The sequence below is a fragment of the Xiphophorus hellerii genome, chromosome 2, assembly GCF_003331165.1.
Source record: "Xiphophorus hellerii strain 12219 chromosome 2, Xiphophorus_hellerii-4.1, whole genome shotgun sequence".
Lineage (NCBI taxonomy): Eukaryota > Metazoa > Chordata > Actinopteri > Cyprinodontiformes > Poeciliidae > Xiphophorus > Xiphophorus hellerii.
Window position 1 is genome coordinate 26,182,731 of NC_045673.1, and position 26,439 is coordinate 26,209,169.

Here is a 26,439-nt window from a genome sequence, read left to right on the forward strand (position 1 = left end):
TAATGCACTTTTTTCTGCTTCTGTCCTTCAAATTGGCTGTTTGTGATGCTGACATTTAGAAAGTCTCCGCTGTCACATAGTAACCATGGCGAGCACGAGTCTGCCAATTGCGAGAGAACGAGATAAGAAATGTCACCCTCATCTTGTGCTGTGAGACTTGGTGACCTTTACCTTGTTGAAGCAGATACAGGCGGTACTATTAAGGCAGGACAGAACAACTGTGCAAAAGAATAGAGCTGTAAAACACATAGAGAAACATATTAATATTAATAGTCGATGTGGGTGGGTGCATTTCGCCATCATAGCTATATATTGTAGTTATATTTTAGGCTGATTCTGTAAGACATATATGCCCATTTTTGTGGATTTTTCATAATTTGTGGGGGTTTTGTACATTTATTCTGCAAACTTAATACGTCAAAACTCCTTAGTGTCTGTAATTAACGATATTTTGACAAAAATGAGCAAGATTTTCAATCAAAAAACTTTTCTTGCTGCAAAGTTATTGAAAAAACATATGAACTGAACAACAAAAATTTTTATGTTTTTAATCTATTATTTTCATTAGTTTGGTGCAAAGAGCTATGTAGCTTTCCAGTGTTCAGGAACCTCTGCTCATTCATGTAACTTCTGGCAGACCTCTGTCACATTCCTCAGGCAGGCCCTTCAAATGTATTCATTACTTTGAATACAAATACTCAATCCTCAACATTATTATTTGCTTCATAATCTTCTAATACTTGTATATTTTATTTCAGGGGGACATGGGAAAATCATTTTGTGGCATTGCTATGACCGCACCTGTCGGCTTTTAAATTGCAGAATTGCAAATCAAATACCGTTTTTTTATGTGCAAGGCTGCTACTAACGATTATCATAGTAATTGATTATTCTACAGATTGTTTTGACGATTAATCGGATAAGAAAAATTTGCGCATTCTGCGGATTTCCTATATAACTTATAAAGTATTCCCCTTAATATGTTGTTTTTGCCAGTTTTTTGAGTCTTTATGTCCAATTTATAGATTAATCGATTAATAAATTAATCGTTTCAGCCCTAGTCATGTTCTTCCTCTTCCCAAAGCGGCTGCAGCTGCTGCTGCTGAACCCCCTGAAGGAGCTGTCCAACGTGTTACACGCTGACATTCGGCAGAAACAGCTGGAGTGCGTCCTTCAGATATTGCAGAGTCAGGGCGACAGCCTCGGCCCCGGCTGGCCCCTCGTGTTGGGCGTCATCGGAGCTATCCGCAACGATCAAGGGTAAGAGCAACAGACACGGCGGTGGCGGTCGGCTGCTGGTGTTTTACTGAGACGAACCTTTGATTCCTGTTCTTTTTTCAGCGAATCGTTGATTCGAACAGCCTTCCAGTGCCTGCAGTTGGTGGTGACCGACTTCCTCCCCACGATGCCTTGCACATGCCTCCAGATTGTGGTGGATGTGGCCGGCAGCTTCGGCCTTCAGAACCAGGAACTCAACATCAGCCTTACTTCCATCGGCCTGCTGGTGAACTGTCACTCATCATTTCCCACAGCCACGTTCAGTGAACGATGCACTTCCTCGCGTCATGACGAGGAGATAAATCCCCCTTTTTGTCCTTCATTCCATTTTCATCCACAGTGGAACATTTCCGACTACTTCTTCCAAAGAGGGGAGGCCATCACCCAGGAGCTGGAGAGAGAGGAGGAGGCGCTTCAGAAGCAGGCGCTGGAGATGGGCGAGACCCTGAACAGGCCGTTCCACCCCGCTCCTCCCTTCGACTGCCTGTGGTTGTGTTTGTACGCCAAACTGGGCGAGCTGTGCGTCGACCCGCGGCCCGCTGTACGCAAAAGCGCAGGCCAGACGTTGTTCTCCACCATCGCCGCCCACGGGACCCTGCTGCAGCAGCCGACGTGGCACATCGTGGTCTGGAAGGTAACATGCAGCAAGGTTCCCCCAGTGTATTATAAGCCTGGCGGGCCACCAGGCTTTATGTATCCCCCGCCAGGCTAAGCGGTGTGTGTTTTTGTTTTTATCAATAAAAAAAGCTCTGCACAGAGATCAGAACAACTCGTCCCCTGAAGCTCGAGCAACCAAAGCAGTCTTTGTGACGCTTATTAAAAACTCAATAGACACGAAATGAAAGAGCTACTAAAGCCTCATAAATTAAATCTCCCGTTTGTCCCTCTACATCCAGCTGCCGAGTTGCACTGTGCAGCGGGTCTAGCTCATCATGCAGAGCCGGTCCAATGTTGAATGAGGCCTTGATCAGAATTTGATCCCTCTTGCTGCAAACATCAGCACCACTAACAGCATTTCACCATGGATTTAGTGAAATCTGGGAGAGGGGCCCTAGTTTATTGACCAAGCAGTCAAATGTAATTGTAGTTTACTAAGATGCATTAATGAACAGCTAAAACCCAAAGATTAAGCTGAAACCATCAGATTGTTGCTACTGTAACAAAACAATCTAACTATGAAGATTGTTCTTTGAACTTTTACGGATAGACTTGCCAGCTCATTAAAATCTTAAATTTAAATGTTAAGCAATTTAAAATCGTTTAAGTTATCGATGCTGAAACCATTAAATCAAATTTAGCAGCATTGACATTCTCTTAGTTCATTTATACCTTGACGAAGTATCTGATCTTAAATTTGAAGCAAACAGATGCATTTTTTTCCCTTTGATTGCCTCCTCTTTAGCATCTTTCTTTGGTATTTTAGGTTTTGTTCCAGCTACTGGACTGTGTGAGGACGTCATCCACCACAGCGGACAAGGAGAAGATCGAGTCTGGTGGCGGGAACATCCTCATCCACCACTCTCGTGACACAGCCGAAAAGCAGTGGGCAGAGACGTGGGTGCTGACGCTAGCCGGGGTGGCTCGCATATTCAACACGAGGCGGTATCTCCTCCAGCAACTAGGTGAGCCTGCAACAGATGCTCTGTGTTTCGCAAAAGCCTCATATGAAAGTATTGGTGATATTCAGAAGTGTCTTGATACAACTTTTTCACTTCTGATACGATACCGATATTGAAGCTTTGCTTATCGACCGATACCAATATTGACCCGATACGATATCAACACAGATCAGACATTTTGTATTACTTATCTTGTAGTGTGGAACATTAGAAATCTATTAGAAATAGTGATGTTACTTAAACAGAGAACAATAGTTTTAGAATAAGTTACCTACAGTATATATTGTTAACCAATGGGTCTGTGTGCTGGATAGAAATGCTTGGGTGGACTAAATGCTGGAGCAGCGTGTTTCTATCAGAGATTTTAGATGCAGGCCGATATAATCCGATACACTTTTTTTTATAGCTGATATCAGATCGGGACACCCCTAGTAATTACAGCCATTTCCTGTTGGTTCTAATCGTCTCGTCGTGTTTCTGCAGGGGATTTCTTTGAGGCCTGGGAGGTTCTGTTGAACCACATCCAGTCGGCCGCCCTTAGTAAAAACAACGAGGTCTCGCTAGCCGCTCTCAAGAGCTTCCAAGAAATCCTGCAGATCGTCACGCCGGTCAAAGACTCGGACAAAGCAGGGGACGCGCTCGCCGCCATGGGCGTGCCCCCGGTCCTGATCGACCCGCTCTCTGCCTCCGGCCCCGGCAGACCGCTGGTGCGCTCAGACTCGCTGGTCGAGCGGCTGACGAGGTACAACGGCGCTGAGCTGCAGGCGCCGCCGCCAGGGGAGGAGTCCGCGCTGGAGGACTCGACGCTGTGGTGGTCCGCGTGGAACACATGGTACCGAGCGGGAACGGAGAGCACGAGGCCCCCCAGCGGCCCGGCCGAGAAGCTGGCCTTCATCCCGAGCCAGCCCTTCCTCACAGCACTGATCCAGATTTTCCCAGCGCTCTACCAGCACATCAAAGCTAACTTCAGCATGGACGACCTGAAGAAGCTGGGAGTGATCCTCCATGGCGCCGTATCTGTGCCTATAAGCAGCGACGCCTCGCCCTTTATCCTGCCTTCCTACACTGAGGCCACGCTCACTAGCCTGCAGGAAGCCGTGCTTACCGCTCTGGATGTCCTGCAGAAGGTAGGGCGGCACGCAGCTGGGACGCTGCGGAATATCATGATGAAGGGGTTAATTGTGTGAAATCTGAATTTTCTTCAAGTTTTTCTGTTCTTTCATGAATAGGTCCCTGCCACACTTTGCATCTCTGCTGCTAAACCTCAGTGGTGGAGAATATGGATTTCTAATTTTATCACAATATTTTGTGGTGCTATTGTGAAAACACTAGAGATTGTGATTTAAAAAAAACCTACTTATTACACATTTTGTAGATAATTATGGTTGTGACCGCAGGCACAACATTCATAGTGCTACAAGCACAAGTATAATTCTTGAAAATTACTCCGATTTACAGAGGCACTTACTTTAAAATGTCTGATTTATAAATACTGCACACAATAAGTGCATTAAATCATAATATTAATGCTTTTGTGGAACAAACAGTGGAGAAAATAGTAAAAATAACATTTCCAATTTTACTGTCAATTTTTTTTTTTTAATCTACCATCAAGAACTGAAATTTATAATGATAAATCAAAATTCTTATAAGAAATTTTCACGATAAATGATAAGATAAATGCCCACCCCATACTAAACATGTACATCTGGTTTGGACATGTAGGGAATTCAACGTGTATCAAAAACATTAAAAATACTCGGAGCATGCAGAATTTGTAAATAAAATGTATAATTTTGCTTATTTATGTTGTACATTTATGTCTACATGGAAAAAGATAACTCAATTTGGGCACTTTTTTTTATGAGGGAGCCATGGCCCCCTCTGTACCCCCAATTGTGGTCGCCACTGGGGTCAACCATGTTGTTTTTGTTTGGACATCCAATCAACGATTCAATGATTTTGGGGGTGTTTAATTGAATTAGCGGGGCAATATAAGCTGTGTAGTTGTGTTTTTTATTTTGGGGGGCGGGGTGTTGTTTCAAATTGGCTATACAATTATTGATCATATCAGTAAATATCAGTTATCAACTATAACAGCAATTGGATAGTGATATTGACTGAAAATGTCCCCATCAGTACATCCCTAGTTGAATCCAAGCAGGCCATTGTTACGGCAATATTGTAAATTGTGCAACCCTAATTATGGATTATTATATGATTTTTTTTTTTTTTTTGCCTCGCATATCAAGGATAAAAAAATCAACTGTTAAAAGGTCTCGGAGTCAACAAAGTAATGCTAGAAATGGTTTCAGCAGGACAGATTTTCAGAGTCGCTTCGGGGGAAGATTGTTTGTTTGCATCATCTAATATGCAGTCCTGCGGTGAATGTCAGCGGTGTTTGTTCCTCTCTTCCCTCCCTGCTGCAGGCCATCTGTGTGGGCCCTGAGAACCTGCAGGTCATGTACCCGGCCATCTTTGAGCAGCTGCTACTTTTCGTGGAGTTTTCCTGCAAGCCTCCTCAGTACGGCCGGGTGGAAACCAAACACGTGGCCAACGCTAAATACAACCAGGTACGACCTCCGACTCACCATGCCACCTCCACACAGTTGTTCTGGATTTTTTGTTTTTGTTACATCAAAGGAGGCTGACTATAATCCAACCTCCTATACAATCAAACTATTCCTCACATGCTTATGGAGTATTTTTTAGAAGCTGTAAGCTATTTCTTTCTGAAAATTTAGGTGCCCAATCCCCCCAAAAAATAAATAAAGTCTTTTACTCGCGCAAATGAGATAAGTTTAAAAGCCAGGTCTACACCTTGGGATGTTTAATTGATGGATGGCTGATTGGAAACATTTAGCAGATGGCTTCACGTTGGGCCCAGAAAGATGTGCTATGACGTCATCATTTTTCATATATGTGAGTGTTACATTTTTTTTAAATCCAACAATACACCAAAAAACACCACATGTGAATGGAGCCAGAGAGTTTAATTACATTCAGAAAACCATAAAAAAGCTTCTATTTTTTTGTGCCTCCCCAAAACGTGGGGCTCTGGGCTACTGCCAGTTTCTAAATTCTAATCCAGATTGGATTTAATTCGGATGTTGATGAAAGATGTTCAGATATCTAACTCTACAGTCAACCTTATGTTCTGCAAAAGTATTCACGTCACCATTATCTTTTCGACATTTTGTCCTACTGAGATCAAATCCTGCATGGATTCTATGTGATTAAGTAACACAAAGCAGTGCATAATGTGGTTTTCACATTTTTACACACACACACACACACACACATACAAACACAAACAAGCAAGCAGGCAGAGCTGCAATGAATGGTTTAGATTCTAGTTGTCAAACTGAGGCCAAATCTGGCCTGTTATTTAAATATATTTGGCCCACTGGTTTAATAAGAAGTTCTACCAGCCAGCCAGCAGACGGCAGAAGCGCTGCTAATACTACAAATCCCAGAATGCTCTGCTGGTGCCACAGATTTGACTTTTGATTCCATTTGTGTGTAAAGTATCAAACTTTGTTTGCTCCAGCAAACTCAAGGACTTTTTTTTGTTTTTTTTATGTTTACACTTTTGACAGTTATGGTTATATCTGAATAGAAGGGTAAACTTCTACATGTACAGTGAGATCGTCCATACCCATAGACATGCATACGTAGACGCCTCGTAGAGCGGGTCGGCCCGTTGCTGCGATACGGCACAGCGTCCGCCATATTGAATGTGGCCTATGTGCCAGTAAGCTAATACAAGGAAATGGACCGAACTTCAGGAAGTGCCGTTCTACAAAGTATTTAAAGTTAATACCTGTCATTGACACATTTTCTCACACACACTAATATATTTGGTAATCAAATAAATGACTAAAGACAGAGTTTCTAACTTTTGATGTGATTGTTTAATTGTTTTGGGGGAATTCTGAATAAAGAGCACAATGTTTTTATTTGATAGAAATTATCCTGATAGTTATTATATTGACACTAATGAACAGACACACACTTTTACAGTGTTTTATTAAAGAACATTTACATGATTCCATAATTTAATGTACATTTAACATTTCAAGACAACAAAAAAAATTTTATTGTATTTATTTTTTATATATTATTTATAAATGACTGATTTATTAAAGTCATTGTCAAACATAAAACTACATATTTTTCTTACTTTTTTCCAGAAAAGAAATGACTTATTACAGTATTATGTCAACTCTGCTATTGACAGGAAAGAGTGAAAATAATTCCAACAGAGTAAATTATTTTTATTTCATTACATAAGCTGTGTTAATACACTAATATTTCAGATTGAGATATTTAAAAATACACAAAAAGTGAAAGAATAAAACACATTTATTTATTATACTGGGAACACTGGCCACAGGCTGGGGCTTCAGTCTGCTGGTTACACTGGGAGAGCCCCAATGAGTTCTGAGACGTCCTGGTACACAGGCTAAAGCCAAGGATAAAAGAGAAATTATCCAAAAGTGTAATAGAAAATAGACATGTTTTTCCTTCACATTCAGAAAAAAGACATTTTCAGCATGTTGGGTCTCTGACTCGTAGCATCTTTATAGCATAGCTCAATACCGGCACTGTGAAGCTGAGCTGTGAAACAGAGACTGAAGAACAGCAGCTCCAGCTCTGGTCCTGACTGACCTTTCCTCACAAAATCCTCTGGTCTTTAATGCACTTCCCCTCTAACGGCGGTTTCTCATCAGCTCTCTCTCATTAGAAAACAGTATGAAAACGTTAGCTACGCTAACACTCAGTGGTGCCTACGGGCCAATTTAGCTACATAGGAAATATTTCTCGGTTGTTTAGAAGCTAGTTTCTGGCTGCAAAGTCAAGTAATTCTGCTTTTTCATCCTTACCTGTGAAAGGTAATGCCAATGAATCCAGTTTGTATTGTAAAACTGTTGAAAAAAGTCCGCACAGCACAGGGTTGTGTGATGCCTGGTGCTTAATGTTATTTATTTTGACCCTTAGATATAAATTAAGGGTTTCAAACAAAAATACACAAAGTCTATACTGAAATATTTTGGTCTCTCACATAAAATTCCAACTAAATAACTTTGACGGTTTTGGTTGTAAAGCACCAAAGTTTTTGAAAAGACATTGGGCGTTATTTGTGATTCCTCACACTTTTATCTGATTGGCTCCAATATCCCTGACTTATTCTGCCCCCACCGGAAAAACGAACAAAACAAAATCATCACAGTTAATTATTTTCAAAGTCAACTCCTCTGCTTCAAAGCAGCCGGTTAATTTCAGTCTTTTTCTCATTATGTTTCTTGGACCCGCTCACCGCGGATAACCAATTTTAGATCCAGCTGTTTGCACCGGTGAGTTTCTTTATCTGCCTCTAGCCCCGCCCCCCACCCTCCTTCACCCCGCCCCTCCCTCATCTATAGTGGCACTAAGCTGATCGGTGATGAGCTCCCCTCTGCGGCAGACGAGGAATCGGGCCGCACGGTGTTTTCTCTCGTGTCTCATCTGCGTCTCACACACACTCCATGCTGCCCTCCCCCTCCACCTCCTCCACCCCTCTCTGCCTGCCACTAACTGGTGGTTGCGCCTCTGTGTGCACCGTTCGTGTGGAGTTCATTTTTCAGTTGACTTTGTGATTTTTGGTGATCCTTTTTTTTTTTTTTTTTTTTTTCTTTACACAAGTGTGGCTCTCTTTGTTTCTTAAAGGCACACTTTGATGATTTGACTCTAACATCGTGGGGCAAAACTAATAGCAGCGGTAAAGTTTCCTCCTTCCTGCTTAAAGTGTGCCTTTAAATCACGCTTTCAGTGTTGCCAGATTTTGAAGAGGGAATGTTTTCTTTCTGATTTTAGATTTTCAGGTTAATGTAAAATGTTTTTTGTTTTTTTGTTTTTTTGCCTCCACAGGCAGAGTGGGTTGCCTTAAACTACGTGCCCTTTGCTGAGCGCTCCTTAGAGGTGGTGGTGGACCTTTACCATAAAACGGCGTGCCACAAAGCTGTCATCAACGAGAAGGTTCAGCAGAATATCATCAAGGTATTTAAAATCCATAGAGAGTTTTACAAGTTCTGACTTCTCACAGGAACGATAGCCAGAGCCGTTTTCATCATGTTTGCCTATGCTATTTAGCTTTATAGTGTACCTTTCTTTTAAGATTATTATGCAGAATATTGTCAATAAGGAGGACATTTAGTTTTGTACCAGATCTGATGCTGTTAAGTCGTCTTTGCTCGTGATTCTTTCTAGTTTTACGTTTGTCGTTTTTGTGGGATTACAGTAACTTGCCAGTTTGTACAGACATAAAGTTTCAAAAAGAACTGATTTGTTATCAAGACACACATTCCACACGTCTGCAGGCAGAATCGGGACTTTAATGTTGAAGTATCCAACCTTTGAAAAGTGGCTGGTTGTTTTCTCTGTTCTGTTTTGCAAAGATAAAAATACATTTTTCTCTTCAGAACTCGCTGTTGTTCTGCTGCAAACCAAGGAAATAAATTAAAGTTTAAACTAGCTCTCCAATGTTTCAGAGTAACTCTATCTGAAGAACATTTTTCTTCCTTAACTGAAGCTAATTTTAATGAGAGGGGGCGAAAAAAGGAAAGAAAAACAAAATGACACGTTTTAAAATTATTTTCAACATGTTTTTTTTTTTAAATCAAAATAAGGAAACAGTCTAGCTACACTTTGCTAAGACAGTGAAAAGTTGGTAGCTCCATTGTCCTTTGCTTACTCAAAAATAAAATCAGTAATGTCTTGTAAGAACCCTAAAAGTCATTTGTGCATAACTTATTTTTCCACAGGCAGTTTCATCCATTGCCGTTTTGTCTGTCATTTTCTTAGAGTATGGTGATTTAATGAAGTCACTAAGTCCGTTTTTTTTTCTCGTCCTCTTTGTTGATTTTGCAAAAATATGTTGCATGCAAAACTAAACATGGATGAGTAAATAAATAGATAAATGGTCCTTGTTTTCACATCCTTCATGCTTTTGAGATGCTAATCAACTGCTCCCAGTTGTAAAAAATAAATAAAAAATACCTTGCTGCCACGGCTGTGCATCATAATCAACTATCTGCAATTAAAAACGCAAGAGCAAAAATCCTGCCAGTTGCACAGCATCCAAAACCCAGAGAAACCAGCATCCATAAAAGCAACAAAAAAAGAGACAAACATCAAAACAAACTCAGCAGAGCTACACTAAGATTTCCACGGATAAGGAAGTTTTATACATTTCCTTATAATCGTTCTTCAAATAATGTTCATCAGATTAAAATAGCCTCCTTTTTTCTTTTCTCATTTTCAAGACTTTAAGAATGCCGCTGGGTTTGAAGTACGCCTGTCCTTCGGAGAGCACCTGGAAGCTCGCCGTGTCGTCTCTGCTCAAGGTGCTGTCCATCGGGTTGCCTGTTGCGCGCCAGCAAGCCTCGTCTGGGAAGTTCGACACCATGTGGCCGGAGTTGGCCAACGCCTTTGAAGACTTTCTTTTCACCAAAAGGTACGTTTTCCCCCAAATCTCGTCGACACGTGCGGCCGGTTCCAGAACTCTCTCGTGGGGCGCTAACTGTTTCTGTTTTTTTTCTTCAGCTCCCCCCCTGATAATCTTTCCATTCAGGAGTTTCAGCAGAACGAGTCGATCGATGTTGAGGTATTTTGTCCGTTCGAGTGTTCAGTGACGTGTCTCAGAAACGTTTTCGTTTCTTTTTTTTGCCCCCATCCCCTTATATCGTGATGGTCTCCTTCCTTTCAGGTGGTCCAGTTGATCAGCACAGAGATTTTACCATTTGCCAATTTCATCCCCAAAGACTTTGTTGGTCAGATCATGACTATGCTCAATAAGGGTTCCATTCACTCCCAAGCTCCCTCGTTCACAGGTAAAATGAAGGCTGTTTTCACACCTGGTAGTCCGGTAGACTTGGTTCGTTTGGGGACCAGAATTGCAACATTTATTACATTTTCAGCTGGTGTGATCCGCTTTCACGCTGCACTGTGTGAAATGAACCAAGCACTTTCAAAAACCTGAGGCATCAAGAGGTACTGAAGGAAACGACACAAAAACCCAAACTATGTAAACAACAATGGAGTGGTGTCGAATTTTAGCTGGTGTAGCATGTCTCTTTTGTCTTTGGTAAAAGACCACAAGGCATTTCTCCCGCTAGCGCTAACCTTGCGTATTGGATTGGTTGTATTTACCCAGAATGCCCTGCACTATAGTCCACTTTCTGCTTTTGGAGTGGTTTCCGGTCCGCTAGGTGTTCAGATATGCAATCGAACCACACCAGAGTTCCTGGAATCAAACCAAGACCTAGCTTTTTATGTGGACTAGCGTTTGCTGTTTTAGCCTGCATCAGAGTTCGATCGCGCGTTCACACCTCCCCAAACAAACCGGACTTTCTAGACAAACGAACTAGAGTTGAATGAAAGTGGCTGAAGTGGATAGTGGTCGGCTTAACTCTGTAGATACTAATGTGGTTTTTCTTTCCGCAGAGGCTGAGATAGACGTGCGTATGCGGGAAGAGTTTTCGAAGGTGTGCTTCGAGACGCTGCTCCAGTTTTCCTTCAGCAACAAGGTGTCCACCCCTCAGGAGGGCTACATCTCTCGCATGGCGCTCTCCGTGCTCCTCAAGAGGGCCCAGGACGTCCTCCGACGCTACGTGGAGGACGAGCGGCTGAGCGGACGCTGTCCGTTACCGAGGTATGTCCGTACGCTTTGTCACAGCCGCCACATTTCCATCGACCATAAAATTGCGCAAATCAGAGGTACAAAAATAAATGTGCTTAATGGAGACGCGCCCATTTTAAAGAAAACGTTTTTTGCTAAAAATGAATGAGATGGGTTTTTTTTGGATGTGTTGAAATTTGGCAAAACTGCAATTACAACTCGTGGAAAAGACAAAGATGCCAGGAAGTGGTAAAGGATGTTAGTGCAGCATGTTTTTAATGACTTACCGATTGGAGAATTGGAAAAATTATGTTTCTCATTTAATGCTCACTGCAATTGCGAAATTGTTGGAATGTTGACAAAGTTTTGCAACATTTGTAGTGGAAAAACAGCCAATCACAAACTCGGGGTATTTTATTTGGATTTATCAACTAGACCAGCTGTAACGTTTTCCACACTCATGAAAACGTCATCAACAAAATACCATAAATTTACTTTCTTGTATCCATCCATCCATCCATCCATCCATCCATCCATCCATCCATTTTCTTCCGCTTTATCCGGGGTCGGGTCGCGGGGGTAGCAGCTGTATTACTAATTTTTTTTCCCTCTTTCTTATGATTTTCAGGCAGCAAGTGACGGAGATTATCTTCGTTTTGAAAGCTATAAGCACTTTGATGGACTCGCTTAAAAAGACTCAGCCAGAAAACGGTATGTTCCTCACCGTGCCTGAATAAATCCCTCCACTTTCTGCTTATTAATCCTTTTTCTTCTTTTTCCCTTCATGCAGTGGATGGCAACACGTGGGCTCAGGTGATCGCTCTGTATCCCACGCTAGTAGAGTGCATTACCTGCTCTTCGTCCGAGGTGAGCGCGGCCCTGAAGGAGGCCCTGGGGCCCTTTAAAGACTTTATGCAGCCACCCGCCTCCAAAGTCCAGAACGGAGAGTCCTGACCGGACTTACACTCCCTGTTTTTATAATAATGAAAAAATCTTGAATCTGGATTCTTATCCCGGGGTGCTTCACAAGTGCTTGGACATGAACTCCATTTACGACGACGCGAAGCAGCCCCCCACAGAGAAGGCCGGACGACTCCAGACTTAATATGCATCATTGTGTGCTTTTCATATGAGCTAATGACACTTAAACCCCTCCGCCTCCATTCACCTTCAGGCTGGCAACAGCTGCCTGCCGACTACAAAAAATAAAGGAGAAAGTTGCAGTGTTGCTCTTGGGTTTGGTTTGTTTTATTCTTTGATGTACAGCGATTATGTTCTTAAGGAAAAGAAAGTCAGAAACTGATCGTACAAATGAAAAACCCAGATTTAATTTCTTTTTCACCATTTCCAGCAATGAAGTTCTTTCAAAATTTTATGCAAATAAAAAGGAAAAAAAATCCCTAAATCTTTTAACATTCCATGTCACCTTCAGCCAGCCGTCTGAAAAGGGATGTACATGACTGTGTAAAATAAACGGGATGTTTCTCCAATCAGCTGTCTGCTTCATTACAAGTCATGCTCAGGGAAACAGTTCATCTGTTTGCTACACATTTCTTCTATATATAAATAAATACTAATGTTGCATATATAAATTTTTTTGGGGTGACGGGGTGCGAATACTTCATGGAAGTGCTGATACTTTTAATTTAGGGCTACAAATATTTTGGGGGTGCGAATACTGTTTGTTTATGGTTGTGGATATTTTTCAGTTGGTGGTTTGAATACTTTTTTTTTCCAGGATACGAATACTTTTCACACAGAGGGAGTCAATAGGTTCGCAAAATAGCAAGTTTACAAAAAATGAATAAGTCACTATTTCTACTATGTGAGCAGCTGGATTAAAGATGTCACAATAAGAGCAAGAGTCAAACTCCTCGGCGGGGATTCGTATGCCAGGCGAGCAAATTTTCAAACAAATTTACATGTTTTTGGTCTTTTTTTTTGTAAATTTTCAACAAAAAAAAATTTTTTTTCTGAAATCCATGGCTTGTTTTCATATTAAACTCTACCATTTTGATTAAAAATGCGGAAGTAAAGGACGTAAATCCAACGTAAATTAAAGCCGCAGCTCAGCGCCACTCCGGCGTCATAACGACCGCGGCCCGCTCGCCGCCGCAGACGCTCTCGCACAGTTCCCGCACCAGTCAGCCAAGCGATGCATGTGTGATTTGGAGACAATCGTATGCGTATGGCGAGGGACTGCAATTCGCCATTTGGCCACGCCACATGGTTCAGCCAGCATTGACAGAGTTAATCCTTATGTCATTTTATGTCACTTGGCACAGGATTAAACCCACATGAATCATAGAGTAAAAGTAAGACATACAGTAGAAAAAAACAGGTGACTTCCTGTTGGAGGGGGGCAGGGCTAAGGTGATGTCATCAACTGACCATGACAATGTGATCAGGACTGGTCTGTAGAGAGACATAGGAAGTCTGATGCAGCTGTGATCTTGCAATCCAAAATGGCCGACTTCCTGTTGGGTTTAGAGCAGGGGTCTCAAACTCGCGGCCCGCGGGCCAACTGCAGCCTTCAGGACCATAGTTTGTGGCCCCCGCCTTAATATGAAAGTTTAATGTTAGTGCGGCCCGGGAGTTTGATATAATTGGCACTTTTCAGTGTTGTGTGCGGAGCTGAACGAACTTACGGTGGAGTATATTGCTCTCGGGGGCGGGACATCGGCCGGGCCTATTTGCATTTTCTATTCATCCTTATTTGCATGCGGTACATGCGCAATTTCCACGGCCGCTCCCGCTTCACGTGCTTCAGCATCCAGTCTAGACCCAGAAGTTGCTGATCAGTGTAACGTAATTGAGGTTAGGCGCTGTAACGCTTGGGTTGTGTTTAAGGGAGGAGAGGAGGAGGCAGATTCGTCAGGACGGTCAAAAACTCACAACCACACTGGTACTGGGAATTCCCCAGTGTTGTCCTTTAATAAATACGCTCTTCACCAACCTTACAAAGCCCAGTTGAACGGCTGCTATATTATCAGACATGAAAATTGAGCAGCGTCCAAACAACCCGTAACATTACTAAAAAGTTAGGGAGCTAACATGTCCGTCTAGCACGTTTCTCCCACGCTCTCTACAGAGAAGCCGTGGCGCATACTTCTGACATCATTAGCAATACTAGAGTATCTTAAAGAGACACTACACAATTACGGCTGTTACAGCGCCTGACTACGGCCAAATATGGTAATAGGCAATCAGAAAGGTTCGGCTGAGGAGACCGTGTGTGTGAATGCGGCCCAGCCTCACCCAGACTCTACCTCCAGCGGCCCCGGGTAAATTGAGTTTGAGACCCCTGGTTTAGAGCATAGCTCCAAGACATTTTTTGTAGTTGACAAGATACACATGTGTACCAAGATTCATAATTGTAGGTTAAAGCATAGCTTGGGGCTGATCATTTAAAATATTCTAGAGAGAGCTGTAGAGGAAATTAGGCCACGCCCACCAAATTTTGTTATGGATTCCTGTCGGCGGGTGGGTAAGGATGCATCCTAGAGAGTTTGGAGCAGTTCGGCCCGAAACTGTGGAAGTCAGAACCAAACGTATGGCAACGGCGTTACAGGTCACTTCGCCACGCCACCACGCCCACCTGCTATGTCAAAGCCGGTCGGGGTTGGAATCCACAACACACCATCATGTCTTCTGTCTCTGGACACAGTTTCATGTTGATTAGGTCAAAGGGCTAAGATAGCGACCGTTCACAGTAAAACATGACACTTCTTGTTCTCAGGGGGCGTGGCCTAAGTGATGTCATCATTTGACCATAGGGTATTGTAGGGCACCCGATGCCGATCAATCAATGAAAGTTTGGTGCTTCTAAGTTTTTGTGCAGGAGATATAACAGTTTCGTGTTTTATGGCGAGTAGGCAAACTTTGACCCCTGGCAACGCCCTTCGGCGTGCATGAAAACTCACCGTTTTGCAAACTTTTAATTGGTCATGCCTTACGAACAAACTGACCAAATTTGAAGCTGATCTATCAAAATCCCTAAGAGGAGTTTGATCAAATGCGAAGGCTGTAAACGGCCAAAATGGGATCAAAATCGGAACTTCAATCCAAAATGGCCGACTTCCTGTTTGACTTGCACTATGACATTAATTGTATTTTCTGTGTCCTGGGGAGCTCTACAAGTGTGCCAAATTTTATGTCTCTATGATAAAGTAAGGTCAATGCAGATGGTATTTTGAAAGTTGCCAGGTGGCGCTGTTGAGCCGTTTCTTTTGCGATTTTTGCGACAAATTAAAATACGTAATTTTCACACAGACTTGACACGTGCGCCAACTTTGGTGAGTTTTTGAATATGATAAAGACCGCAAAAAGCCAATTCATTTGACGGAAGCGCAATAAAAAGAAGAAACAGTGTAATCGTAGGACCTTAATCGGGTATCTCATGCCTGATGTGATGTCATCGGGGGCATGTGGGTATGAAGGTTTTTTTTTATTTTTTTATGGTGATTTAAATGAAGGGAAACAAGGCATCCAAACCAACATGGTACTATGTGAAAACATAATTATCCAATTGTTAGATTACCAATTAGCTTTGGTGTAAGCACATTTTTTGTGAGGAGGAGTTGCAGAATCAAAAACCACTTGAATGCAAACCTGTCAGACATGAACATGAAGTAGACTGAAATATTTGAAAACCAAACACGCTAATCCAAAGACGTTCAAGAACAGATGAGAAACGTCAATTGACAACGATTGGTTTGTCTTTTAGCAACCAGCACACTTAGGGTTCGGGTAGCTACTATGACAAGATAGACTGCATTCATCTTTTTAGGTGCTTAATTTAAACCAATACACTGAATATCTAGCAAGCTGTGTACAGTACAGTGGGTGTGGCGATTCCCCTTTTTCTCCACACAAGCGTGGGGGATTAACATTCATTCTGAAGAGAAACCACGTCTTGCAGCTTCCTGGCCTCCTCTGAACTCTGGGAGCCGCAGCTCGGTCTCCCATCGGCAGGTCACATGAGGGGAAGTGAGCACGAGGAGGAGGACGAGGGCAGGTCTGCTTGGGCGGGGTTTCCCTCCCAGTTCAAGTGTGCGGCTCAGTAGAGGACAGAAGCGGCAGTGCGCGGATATCTTCGACTGCAAGGGATTTTCGAGACTGCTCGACTTTTTTTTTTTTTTTTCCCCTCTCTCCTTAAATTTTTGACGGCGTCCTGCTTTTTTGTCCGCCTTTAGGCCACGTTACTGGCTGAGGTAGTAGTTTGTGCTGTTGGTTGGGTTGAGACACTGCCCGCTATGGAGATGACTGCGCAAGCTACTGCCTTGCCAGTGCTGGTGCCTCCGCTTCGGCCGAAGGACGAACAGAAAGTCCCCGCATCTTGTAACGCGGTCAGCGGGTCTCCCCAGGTAACACACCCCGCTGAAACTCACAGGGTTTTTAATTCACGTAAAAATATAAGGATTTTTAACTGTTTTTGTGTTGTTTCTTTTTTTTTTCTTAATCTCAGAACTGTGTCGTGTTTCTCACTGTCACGTGTTTATTAATAAAAAAAAAAAAAGTACAAAAAAAAACCCCCCGACAAGAGCTCTGTCTTATGTAGTTTTTCATCGTTCCTCGTGTAAATTCAAGTATTTTTTCTAATTGTATAAGATGTAATAATATGGTGGGAGTATTTGTTCTGGTTTCCAGCCCCACGCGCGGCGGCTGGACCGTGTGGGAATGAGGCGTGTAGGTCAGCAGCGCTGTCGCTGTGTGGAGAGCAGTGACGTGGCTCGCGCTTCCCACCGAGGTGTCCCACAATCCATCTGCTCTCCCCGGGTGTCCTTTGTTGTCAGCGCTGCTGTTGCTGCTGCTGCTGCTGCTGCTGCTGCTGCATACCATCACCATCAGGGCAGAGTGAGCAGCGCTCAATCACTAAATCCACTCCCGACTCCCATAATAACCCGCTCAGATCTGAACGCGTTTTGCCTCGGCAGGTCTGCCTTAATCCTCCACCACCCAAAAAAAAAAGAAAAACCCAGCTCCAGTAAAGTGACCTGATCCCACCTATTCCCCCTCAGTTGAGCAGGAAGCAGCTCCGCCGTTAACCTCCGGGACCCTCCCTTTGCTGCCCAGCAGCATCCAGCCGCTCATTGGTCCGCTGACGGGGGTGGGGGAGCGGGACGTGCGAGGAGCTTTGATTGGCTTGAAGCCTGGGTCGATGATTCCTGGAAAGGGAGTGGGGGGGCTGCTTTCTTGAGTAAAAGGACCCTCGCAGAGGAAGAATGATTCCTGCTTTGACCTTCCAAGAGGAGCAACGGTGAAATATTTATGAGTTCACACTTGATATGATGGTTGTGTTCGCCCCGGGAGGGGCTCCGCTCTCCTCTCTGGGCCCACCAGCGTCTCTGTGCTGAAATTGCAAATAACTCCTACTGTAAGGAGCTCATGCTTGCTGCAAGCCAGAGCCACGTTTCCTGCTTTTTGGTTTGGTTTATGATTGCAGCTCCCCGGTTTAAGAACAAGACTGGGTGTTATTAGTGATGCTGCGTAAAGCTCCAACAGGTTTCTCTCATGTGAGTAAATGCAGGCGCTCTGGGTGTGGGTGTCACATTCCAGCTGTAAGGAGACGCAGCCAGCGGATCGGCGAGCTGCACCTGAGCCGTGCTGCACATAAATCACACACGTGTATGCGTTGCAGCAAGAGACGTTGTGTATTTTACTTAGATTTTATGTGAAAGACCAACACAAAGTGGTTAAGCGGGGTTGGGGGGATGTTTTTCAGCAACTAACTCAAAAAATAAAGGGTGTGTTTTTATACAAGGCCTCCTTTATCATGACTAAATAAAATAAAGTGTTCATATTTGTTAAAGTAGAATATATGCACACTGATGAGTCTCACAATGAAAGCAACCCGTTAGCAGATAAACACTTTTCAATAAGTCTAAATTTCTGCTTTTGAAAATGGTTTTTTTTTGTTGGTCCGATGTAATTTTAAACGTCATGTTTTCATTAGATATAAGTGAAAAATCATCATAAATGACAAATACAGGCTTTCAAACGTTCACCTGTGTGTAATTAGTCTACGTAATGTTTCACTTTGTGATATTTATAAAATTGGCTTTTCAATTGTATTTGTACACCGATGCTTGTTTTTCTGCTATTGATATGTGAAAGTGAGAGGCAGATGTTTTATTTAGCCATATTTCTCTACATTATTACTAAAAAAATTAAACAGTGCAGCAGTAGGCTGAAGTCAGCTGGTTGAAGCAGATGCTCCTTCTGTTACTATTAATCTGCTGTCAAAGACATTAAAGATGGCTCACTGAAGTTTCTTACAGTCAAAAAAGTAAAGCTTTCAGGAATTGCTTTGGTAAATGTGAATAAATTAGGATGTTCACCGAGTCTCCGATGAGAGCTATACTTTCCAGATTGTTATTTGGGAAACGGTTTTAAAAGTGTCGCCTCAGTTTCCTCCCACTTCAACAATTCTGCGTTTATCTGTTCTACACCGTCACATAAAATAAATCAAATGCATTGGAGTTTGCGGGTCGAAGTCAGAGGGATGTGAATACTTTTGCAAGGAACTGCAAATTGGAAATTGTGCCTGCTGAAGGAGCCGGACCACCGTCAGTCCACGCCCATCATGTCCAGGGCCGGATGTAGACGGATGTGGGCCCCCCGGGCTGGAGCCAGTTTTGGTGCCCCGTCCACCAAAATCATATTTGACGCATACAAATTACAGAAACGTCGACCAACACGTCGGTGGGTACGAATCAATGCGTTATGCTATATGGTGGACTAGGTATTTACAATCTTCCAATTCTATTGATTTAACATTATAGTAATAAAATCCAACAATTTCAAAACACCTAAGTTGATATGGGTTTGTGAGTTTTCTATGAGTTTGCTCCAAAAACCTTGGCACCCTGGGTTACTGCGCCGCACGTGCCCTCTCTCATCACCAGGCGTGCTCACACACAGGCGGCTGCAGATTCCCTTCAGTTAGAGTCGGGGGCAAAAAATAAATAAATAAATTTAATCCTGGGGCGAAAAACGTGATTGAGAAAAAACAAGACGCCAAGAGGTAATGCTTCTCTTCTCCCCATAAAATTGATAAGCATCTCACTCCGGGGGCCCTCCACTCCACCGCTGCCCCACGCTCCATCTCACTTCAGATGCGTCCCTGGGTGGGGTGGGAGCGCTGTGACCTTGGAAAAAACAAGCCACCCACAGTAATGGCTGTGTCATCGCTGCCGTCATCCAATCTGGACCACACACACACACACACACACGTTGAGAGTAGGAGTAGAGTGCCAGATCAGTGCTGGTCCGACTGCAGGCGGATGTGGCGCTGGTTCTGACGGGACCAGATGGTCCTTGGAGCTCCTGCAGAGAAGCTGGGAACGTGTGAGAGTTAAGTGAGGGGGAGCGGGGCCGAACCCGAACCCGAATGACAACAGACCCAAAGCAGCTCCTGTCCACCATCAACTCGTCTGTTTTTGTTGCAGGTGCGTTCTCACTCTGTTTTGTGACATTTCCTCTCGCTATTTTATTTCTGCACCACGTCATTCGATTATGCGCCACTTTTATTTGTCCAAATCCACATGAAACGTGACAAAAACATTAGCGGCTTTAAAGTTACAAAATGTGTGGGGGGAAAAGAACTCAAGGAACACGAACTCTTGCGGTCACCGCAGGAAAGATTACCGCGCGGTTTCTAATATATTTTTGCTCTTCCACAAAAATAGCGTCTCATTCTGCTCCTCCTGGAATATCTTATTTGTGTTTTTCTATGGCTGACAGCGTGACGAGATCTACATAGGAAACAATAAAATGAAAATATGGAGAGAAAAAACCACTGGTGCTATACAGTACTATTCACACTCTTTGAACTTTTTTTTTTTTTACTTTTAACACAAACTTAATATATCAAACGTTATTTTTCGACACGTTTTGCTCCCGATACGCCAAAATAAAACTTACGCAGCCGCCGACTAGCTTCAGAAGCAATTTGCTGTCAGCGTAAATACATAAAAAATATTTATCATGCTCAACAATGGCAAAACAGACACGCATAGGTAAAAATTAAGACTTAAGACTGGAGCTAGCACGGCCCAGTCAAAGTCCTGATCTAAATATTATTGGGAATACGTAGCAAGAGGTGAACATTTATGTTCACATATACTCCGACATGTGATGATTTAGCTCACACACACAAAACAATAATCACCATTAAACACACGGACGTTTGTGTGACTGTAACATTTCAAAACGCGTAAAGGTTCAAGGGGTGTGAATACTTTTGCAAGGCACTTTAGTTGAAGTTCGTCTGCACTGGGTTGCACTCACAAGACTCAACCTGGACAAAAACATGAAAAAAACCACCGGATCTGACAACAACATAGTGATTGTAGCGACATGGAAGATGATTGTCCACTCAGCTGTCAGCGTCAACGGGCGTCATTTAGAAGTACTTTATGAAAAAAACAAAAACATTTGATCAATTCATGTCGGAGGCACCTCTTAGTCAAAGGAAGAGGAAGACAGAAAGTTCTCAAAGTGCAAGAGAAAGAGGCCTTTTGTTCTTTCTTTTTTTGATTAGAGTCGAACTTGGGCTGGGAATTGTAGTTCTGCTAAGTCTAGTTCACCAAAACGCTAACCGAGGCCTGGCTGACCGAATGATTTGACATTTATTTTTCTCCATTTCAGTGCCAAGACCTTTTTTTTTTTTTTCCTTCATCATACAAATATTCCACAAATCCCACTTTTGTCAAACGCTGTGCTAGTATTTACACGCATCACATTTATAAATATCGTGCATTGTGAAGTAACGGCGGTCCTGAGACGCACGCCACCGCACCGTCCGCCAGAGAGTCCGAGTTAAAGATGGCTTCCTCAAGACTTAAAGAAGAAGAAAAAAAAAAGAAAAATTCAAGTCATCAGCAGTTCCTTTCGTTGTCTGGTTTCTCGTTTTCTTCTTTACAACAAAGAGAAATCCAAGTCCGGAGAAGAAGAAACGGCTCGGATCCTTCCGGAAATCCGCACGTCTTTACAGCAACAACAACAACAACCAAAAAAAGATGAAAGAGAGGAAAACATTTTGGTTGTTTCTTGTTCCTCTGCTAGTTCTGCTTGTTTCCGTACATGAGGGGGATGATGTAGACGGAGATGTCGTCTCCGGAGCCCAATCTGTCGTTGGATATCCTCCAGCCGCGATCCTTCAGCTCCCCACGCGCCCTCATCACCAGGTCCTGAGCGGCCATTGTGTACCTGTCAAAGCAGACGTGATTAATGAAGCGCTGCGTAGTTACGCCGCGAGGCGCGTGTGTCAAACTCGAGGCCCGAGGGCCAACATCCGGCCCGCCGTAGCGCCCGACGTGGCCCTCCAGGCTCCAGAGGGACTCATAGGTGGATCCTTCCAGATAACGTGTGAGCTTAAATATGATCTTATCAATCAAATCAATGTGGCTTTTATCTGTTTACCGCCAAATTTCATCAATCTGTCTCCGTTTTTTTTGCGATTCCGTGACAATAGAAATCCACTCAAAATCGACAGACCCTCGCACTATTTGGCGCCAATGAACGATTGCGAGTTTATCGCAGATTTTAAACAAAAACGGTCGAAAACATTGAGTTTAATTGACTGCTAACTCCCAGAGGAGAAGCACCACTTCAGCTTATTTTTACTCAGGTCAGGGTAAAAACAGCATTTGGTGAAACGGCGACTCAAGTACCGAGTAGCTCATCAAAACAGCAATCATTTAATATTTAAAAATGATGTTATCGGATGGATCAAAGTTATCAAGTTATGTGGACATTTTTGGTATTTTAAAGCCCAAAATTAAAATGGCTCATGTAAATAGCAGTAATGATAAGGAAAAGAAATATTTTTACAGAATTAATATGAAATTTGTGAAACCAACTGTCTGATAAAGTTTTAGTTAAAACAAGCTTGTTCTTTATTTGGTGGAGTTTCTTACAATCCAGACATTTTACGCAAATAAGACTGGCGTTATCTTGTAATTAAATTACTCAAGTAAAAACAAAAATCACTCTTAAACTACTCCTTGAAGAGCAATTTTGCCAAAACGTTACTGGAGTAAATGTAACTAAGTTAATGCCCAACTCTGCTTACTCCCACCTGCAGGTGGCAGTATTTCTTACTTCTACTTACTTCTCAGCCTTGTCGGATCCGAGTAACAAAAAGTCCCGTCTCCCGCCATATGGGAGACGGGACAAAATTAGTGACTTTGATTGTAGAAAATATAGCACAAAACAATCGCAAAATCTCGCAGGAACCGAAAAAAAAAACTGTTCATTACTGTTTAATTGTACGAATGCAGACACGTCTATTTAATAACATTTAAACAGTTTGTTAATTTGGTTTTTATCAACATTCTCCAGCAAAACCAGCCCGTTAAGAACATTCGTGATCTTGATGGGGCCAAAAATGAAAATGAGTTGGACACCTAAGGTGAGGTGATATCCTGATAAATACAATTGTTTTACAAAACAAATAAATAAAAAAATCACATTGAAAACTAAAAAAAAAATAAGTTAAAAGGGTGAAGCTATGCGTAGAGAGGTAGCCTAAAAAGACGGCAGATAAACGTTTTTTTTCTCCCCCCCCCCCCCCAATAGTGAATCTAAATGTTTTGAAAATTTTGCATAATCTGAGCCAGATAAACTGTCAGGAGAGACGGGGGTGAGCAGAAGTTCAGGCCTGACTGGCTGCAGCTGCGCCAGCACAGGACGGGGCGGGGCGGGGGAGGGGGTCGGGTCGGGGTGGAAGAACGTGCCTGTGCTGGTCGTCTGGGTCGCAGTTCGCCAGGAAACCGGTGACCGCTTCGGCCACTTCCTGGTTAGAGAGGACATCCCACAGGCCGTCGGTTCCCAGAATCAGAACGTCATCTGCTCCGTGCTCGAACTGCGATAAGGGGTAAACTCTGACCTGGAGGCGGACGAGGAGGGAAAGGCAAGAGTGGAGATTGAGCAGTTTTAGAATCAAACTCAATAGGAATACAGTAAACAGTCTCAGGATTATGTTATTTCTCGTAGCAGTAACATAATCTGAGTGGATTTACTTCCCACATTATGTCCGATAGAGATATTGTCTTAAATTTGGCTCAAACCACCAAACAACAATGAATGCTTCTAATGCCTACTAATACTTATTTAAGTCATGAAAAATTATTTATAGGTCAATTTGTCTTCAGAAACAGTTGCTGTGTTTAGCCAAGATAAACAAACGTTGCGCCCAAGGTTGCTTTTGAAAAAAGAAAAAAAAAAGAAAGAAAATCACTGGATGTTTGTGCTCCAGTCTACTAACACGTTAAGTGAAAAATATTTTTGCGTTTTCAATTTTAAGAATTTAATTTTAAGTTAAATAATTTCTAAATTGTAGAAGGCCACACAAAATAATTCCAAGGTCTGCAAAAGGGCCCAGGAGCCACACTTTGGACATCCCTTGTGAAAGGTTAAAAATTTCAGTGTTTTTCAATTTTAAAACGCTAAAAACTAAAAGACCTTTGGGGGTTCCTACTGCATGTCAATATCATTTTTGGCATGCTGCACAGCTCCTAAACACTTTTGACCTCAGTTTATGAATTCCTGTAACGGAACTAATGGGAGCCTGATAAAAATAAAAATAAAAGAATTTTAAATCTGTTAACTTTCTGCCCACACAACCTTTATCCCTCTGATACAGAGACAGCAGACAGACGACCTTGCAGCCGAGGCTGCTGGGAAAAGAGCTCAGCGCACAGCCACTGTGAAGATAATGAAAGAAATCTGACGGCCTTCTGTCTGGGTTACTCAGTAAACCTCATGACTTCAGTCAGGCTTCCCAGAACAAAACACAGATGACCCAATAATTCCTGGATTTCTCAATACGGCAGCGAACATGCTCTCTGGAGGAGTCCGATTGAATTTTATGCTCAAATTTAAAAACATAATAATTTAAGGTCAACCTGAACGCTTTATGCTGTCACTTAAAACATTACTCGGATTCTTCAGAACGACGTCTCTCACTAAAGCGTCTCAATTCATCTCCGATGAACGAGGCTTGACCTGCGCCTGAACTCGGCAGCAGCGGAGCGAGGATGGAGAGAGTTCCCGACTTTGGTGACTAATGCGATCACGTGCAGTCGTTGCTACGGGGGGAAAGGACTGTGGGGAGGGTCAGAGTGCGTCTTCCCAGAGTGCACTCATCAATACAAAGGGGCCTTTTTGATTGGCATCTATGGAGCTAAATTGGGTCCAGAGATTTTGCACACAAACAAAAAAAAAAAAAAGTTGAGTGAAAAAAGATTTGAAATGGAAAAATATTTTTAAACCTTTTAAACTAAAACAAAAGTTCCAAAAATATTTTTCAGATTCAAGTTTTGTTTCTTTTTTTTTTTCTTACAAATTTTCTGATCTCAATTTAGCTCCGTAGGTACCTGGGGTATTTTGTTTCATCAAATATGTGCAGGTCCTGTCAGTGCTGCGCTGTTTTTTCAGTACCGCTCGGTACTGGGAAACGGTCTGCGTAAAGCTTGAAGTTTTGTTTCACTTGTAAATCCAAGTTAGACAAAGAAAAAAAATCATTTGCGCACAAAAATCTGAGAAATGGGTTGAATGTGATAAACACTCAGAGAACAGCTAAAGCACCAATACATGAAGCAACAAGAATTCATGACAAAAAGTATTAATATTATTATGTAAGTTAATATTATCATAATTTTAAAAAAAAACCCAGTTTTAATTATGAAATTATGAGACTTGTTGGTTACAATTTTGCCTTGACACAAGTTTCATTTTTAAAGGATTTAAAGGCTACAAAAAAAGAGAAAATTTTGATTTTAATTTGTCTCACACACAAGCACACACACACACACACACACACAAATTAAATCTAACATGTTCCTCCAGTAAGTTGCTTCCATCTATATTACACAGTCAGAGCAGTGACTGCTGATGAGGCGTTTCATCGACCTGAATGTGCAGGTTGCTAATGAGCTCTAAATGATAAGAGACGTGGAAATAATCGGCACACCTCCGGGCAGCAGGACAGAAAGGGCTTGATGTAAATGTTGGAGTCGTGAACTCTCAGGTTGTGGTCCCCGAAGCCTCTCGTGACCCCGATGGTCGCCAACACTCTCGCCTGCAAAAAGATCAGAGACGTATGATCCGTTTCTTTAATCTCCTCGTTTTCTGAGGGGAAAAAAAATGTAAAACTCAAAACACCTCAGAGCCATCTCTACTGTCAGAGCAAGGATCGGCCTTCCAGGAAACTTTTTACTCGTGAACTCGGCTCCGATTAGCAGAGCTTTGGATCTGGGTTTTTGAAGGTCAGGATAAATTACGGAGATCTGACCAACAAAGAACGGACCACACAGTCAGGAACTAAGTCACCGGTGGTCGTTTATTATTTAGGAATATGGAATTTTAAACAACTTCTTTTAGAATACAAATAGAAACTTATTATATACCATATGGCTATTTTTTACGGCCTTTCAAAGCAGCAGCTAAAGGAATAGATTCACATCCGTCTCGTCTGGCTTTGCCCTTTCCAATACATCTCAAATGTGACGCTGCACTGTACTCACGACGTCACAGCCTGAAGGGAGAACCAGCGGGGAAAGAACAATGTGCTGATCACATGACTATGTCTTTTTAATCTCTGAGCCAAAGTACCGATAAAATTGCTCAGTACTTTCGCTATTTAAGGTTTGAGTTCTAGTGGCGTCGCAACAAAAATCTTCTTAGGGGTGACCAGTAAAAATCTTAGGCTCACACAAGTAAAAAAACAAAATAAAATAAATACAGCAAGAAAAGTCTTATTGAAAGTGAAATAAGCTGCCGGTGGAACTAGTACTTTTCCATCAGTACTAAGGATTATTTTTAAATATATTTATGTATATTTTGTTAGATATATTGGGTTTAATATTTATGGCTTGA

At 42.5% G+C, this 26,439-nt stretch overlaps 2 protein-coding genes across 5 annotated transcripts in view; one reads left to right on the forward strand and one right to left on the reverse strand.

Annotated features, from left to right (window-relative positions):
* mon2 (MON2 homolog, regulator of endosome-to-Golgi trafficking) overlaps nucleotides 1–13,046 on the forward strand; it is a 41,721-nt gene extending 28,675 nt beyond the window's left edge. For 2 of the 4 annotated variants that reach the window (XM_032590649.1, XM_032590655.1), the window contains 14 exons: nucleotides 1,085–1,260; nucleotides 1,342–1,504; nucleotides 1,619–1,912; nucleotides 2,702–2,900; nucleotides 3,381–4,024; nucleotides 5,327–5,470; nucleotides 8,237–8,254; nucleotides 8,808–8,936; nucleotides 10,202–10,392; nucleotides 10,482–10,542; nucleotides 10,645–10,768; nucleotides 11,382–11,589; nucleotides 12,185–12,267; nucleotides 12,347–13,046. In XM_032590649.1, coding sequence (XP_032446540.1) covers nucleotides 1,085–1,260; nucleotides 1,342–1,504; nucleotides 1,619–1,912; nucleotides 2,702–2,900; nucleotides 3,381–4,024; nucleotides 5,327–5,470; nucleotides 8,237–8,254; nucleotides 8,808–8,936; nucleotides 10,202–10,392; nucleotides 10,482–10,542; nucleotides 10,645–10,768; nucleotides 11,382–11,589; nucleotides 12,185–12,267; nucleotides 12,347–12,510 — 2,598 coding nt within the window. In that variant the 3' untranslated portion in view covers nucleotides 12,511–13,046. The remainder of the gene's footprint in view (nucleotides 1–1,084; nucleotides 1,261–1,341; nucleotides 1,505–1,618; nucleotides 1,913–2,701; nucleotides 2,901–3,380; nucleotides 4,025–5,326; nucleotides 5,471–8,236; nucleotides 8,255–8,807; nucleotides 8,937–10,201; nucleotides 10,393–10,481; nucleotides 10,543–10,644; nucleotides 10,769–11,381; nucleotides 11,590–12,184; nucleotides 12,268–12,346) is intronic. The other 2 variants (XM_032590662.1, XM_032590671.1) reach the window with 1 other exon arrangement.
* A 7,020-nt stretch (nucleotides 13,047–20,066) lies between these two features.
* Nucleotides 20,067–26,439, reverse strand: part of ppm1h (protein phosphatase, Mg2+/Mn2+ dependent, 1H) — a 32,729-nt gene continuing 26,356 nt past the window's right edge. Inside the window, exons 8-10 of the mRNA XM_032590691.1 lie at nucleotides 25,535–25,642; nucleotides 23,298–23,449; nucleotides 20,067–21,768 (exon numbers count right to left, since the gene is read on the reverse strand). Of these exons, the coding sequence (XP_032446582.1) occupies nucleotides 21,621–21,768; nucleotides 23,298–23,449; nucleotides 25,535–25,642 (408 nt within the window). The 3' untranslated portion in view covers nucleotides 20,067–21,620. The remainder of the gene's footprint in view (nucleotides 21,769–23,297; nucleotides 23,450–25,534; nucleotides 25,643–26,439) is intronic.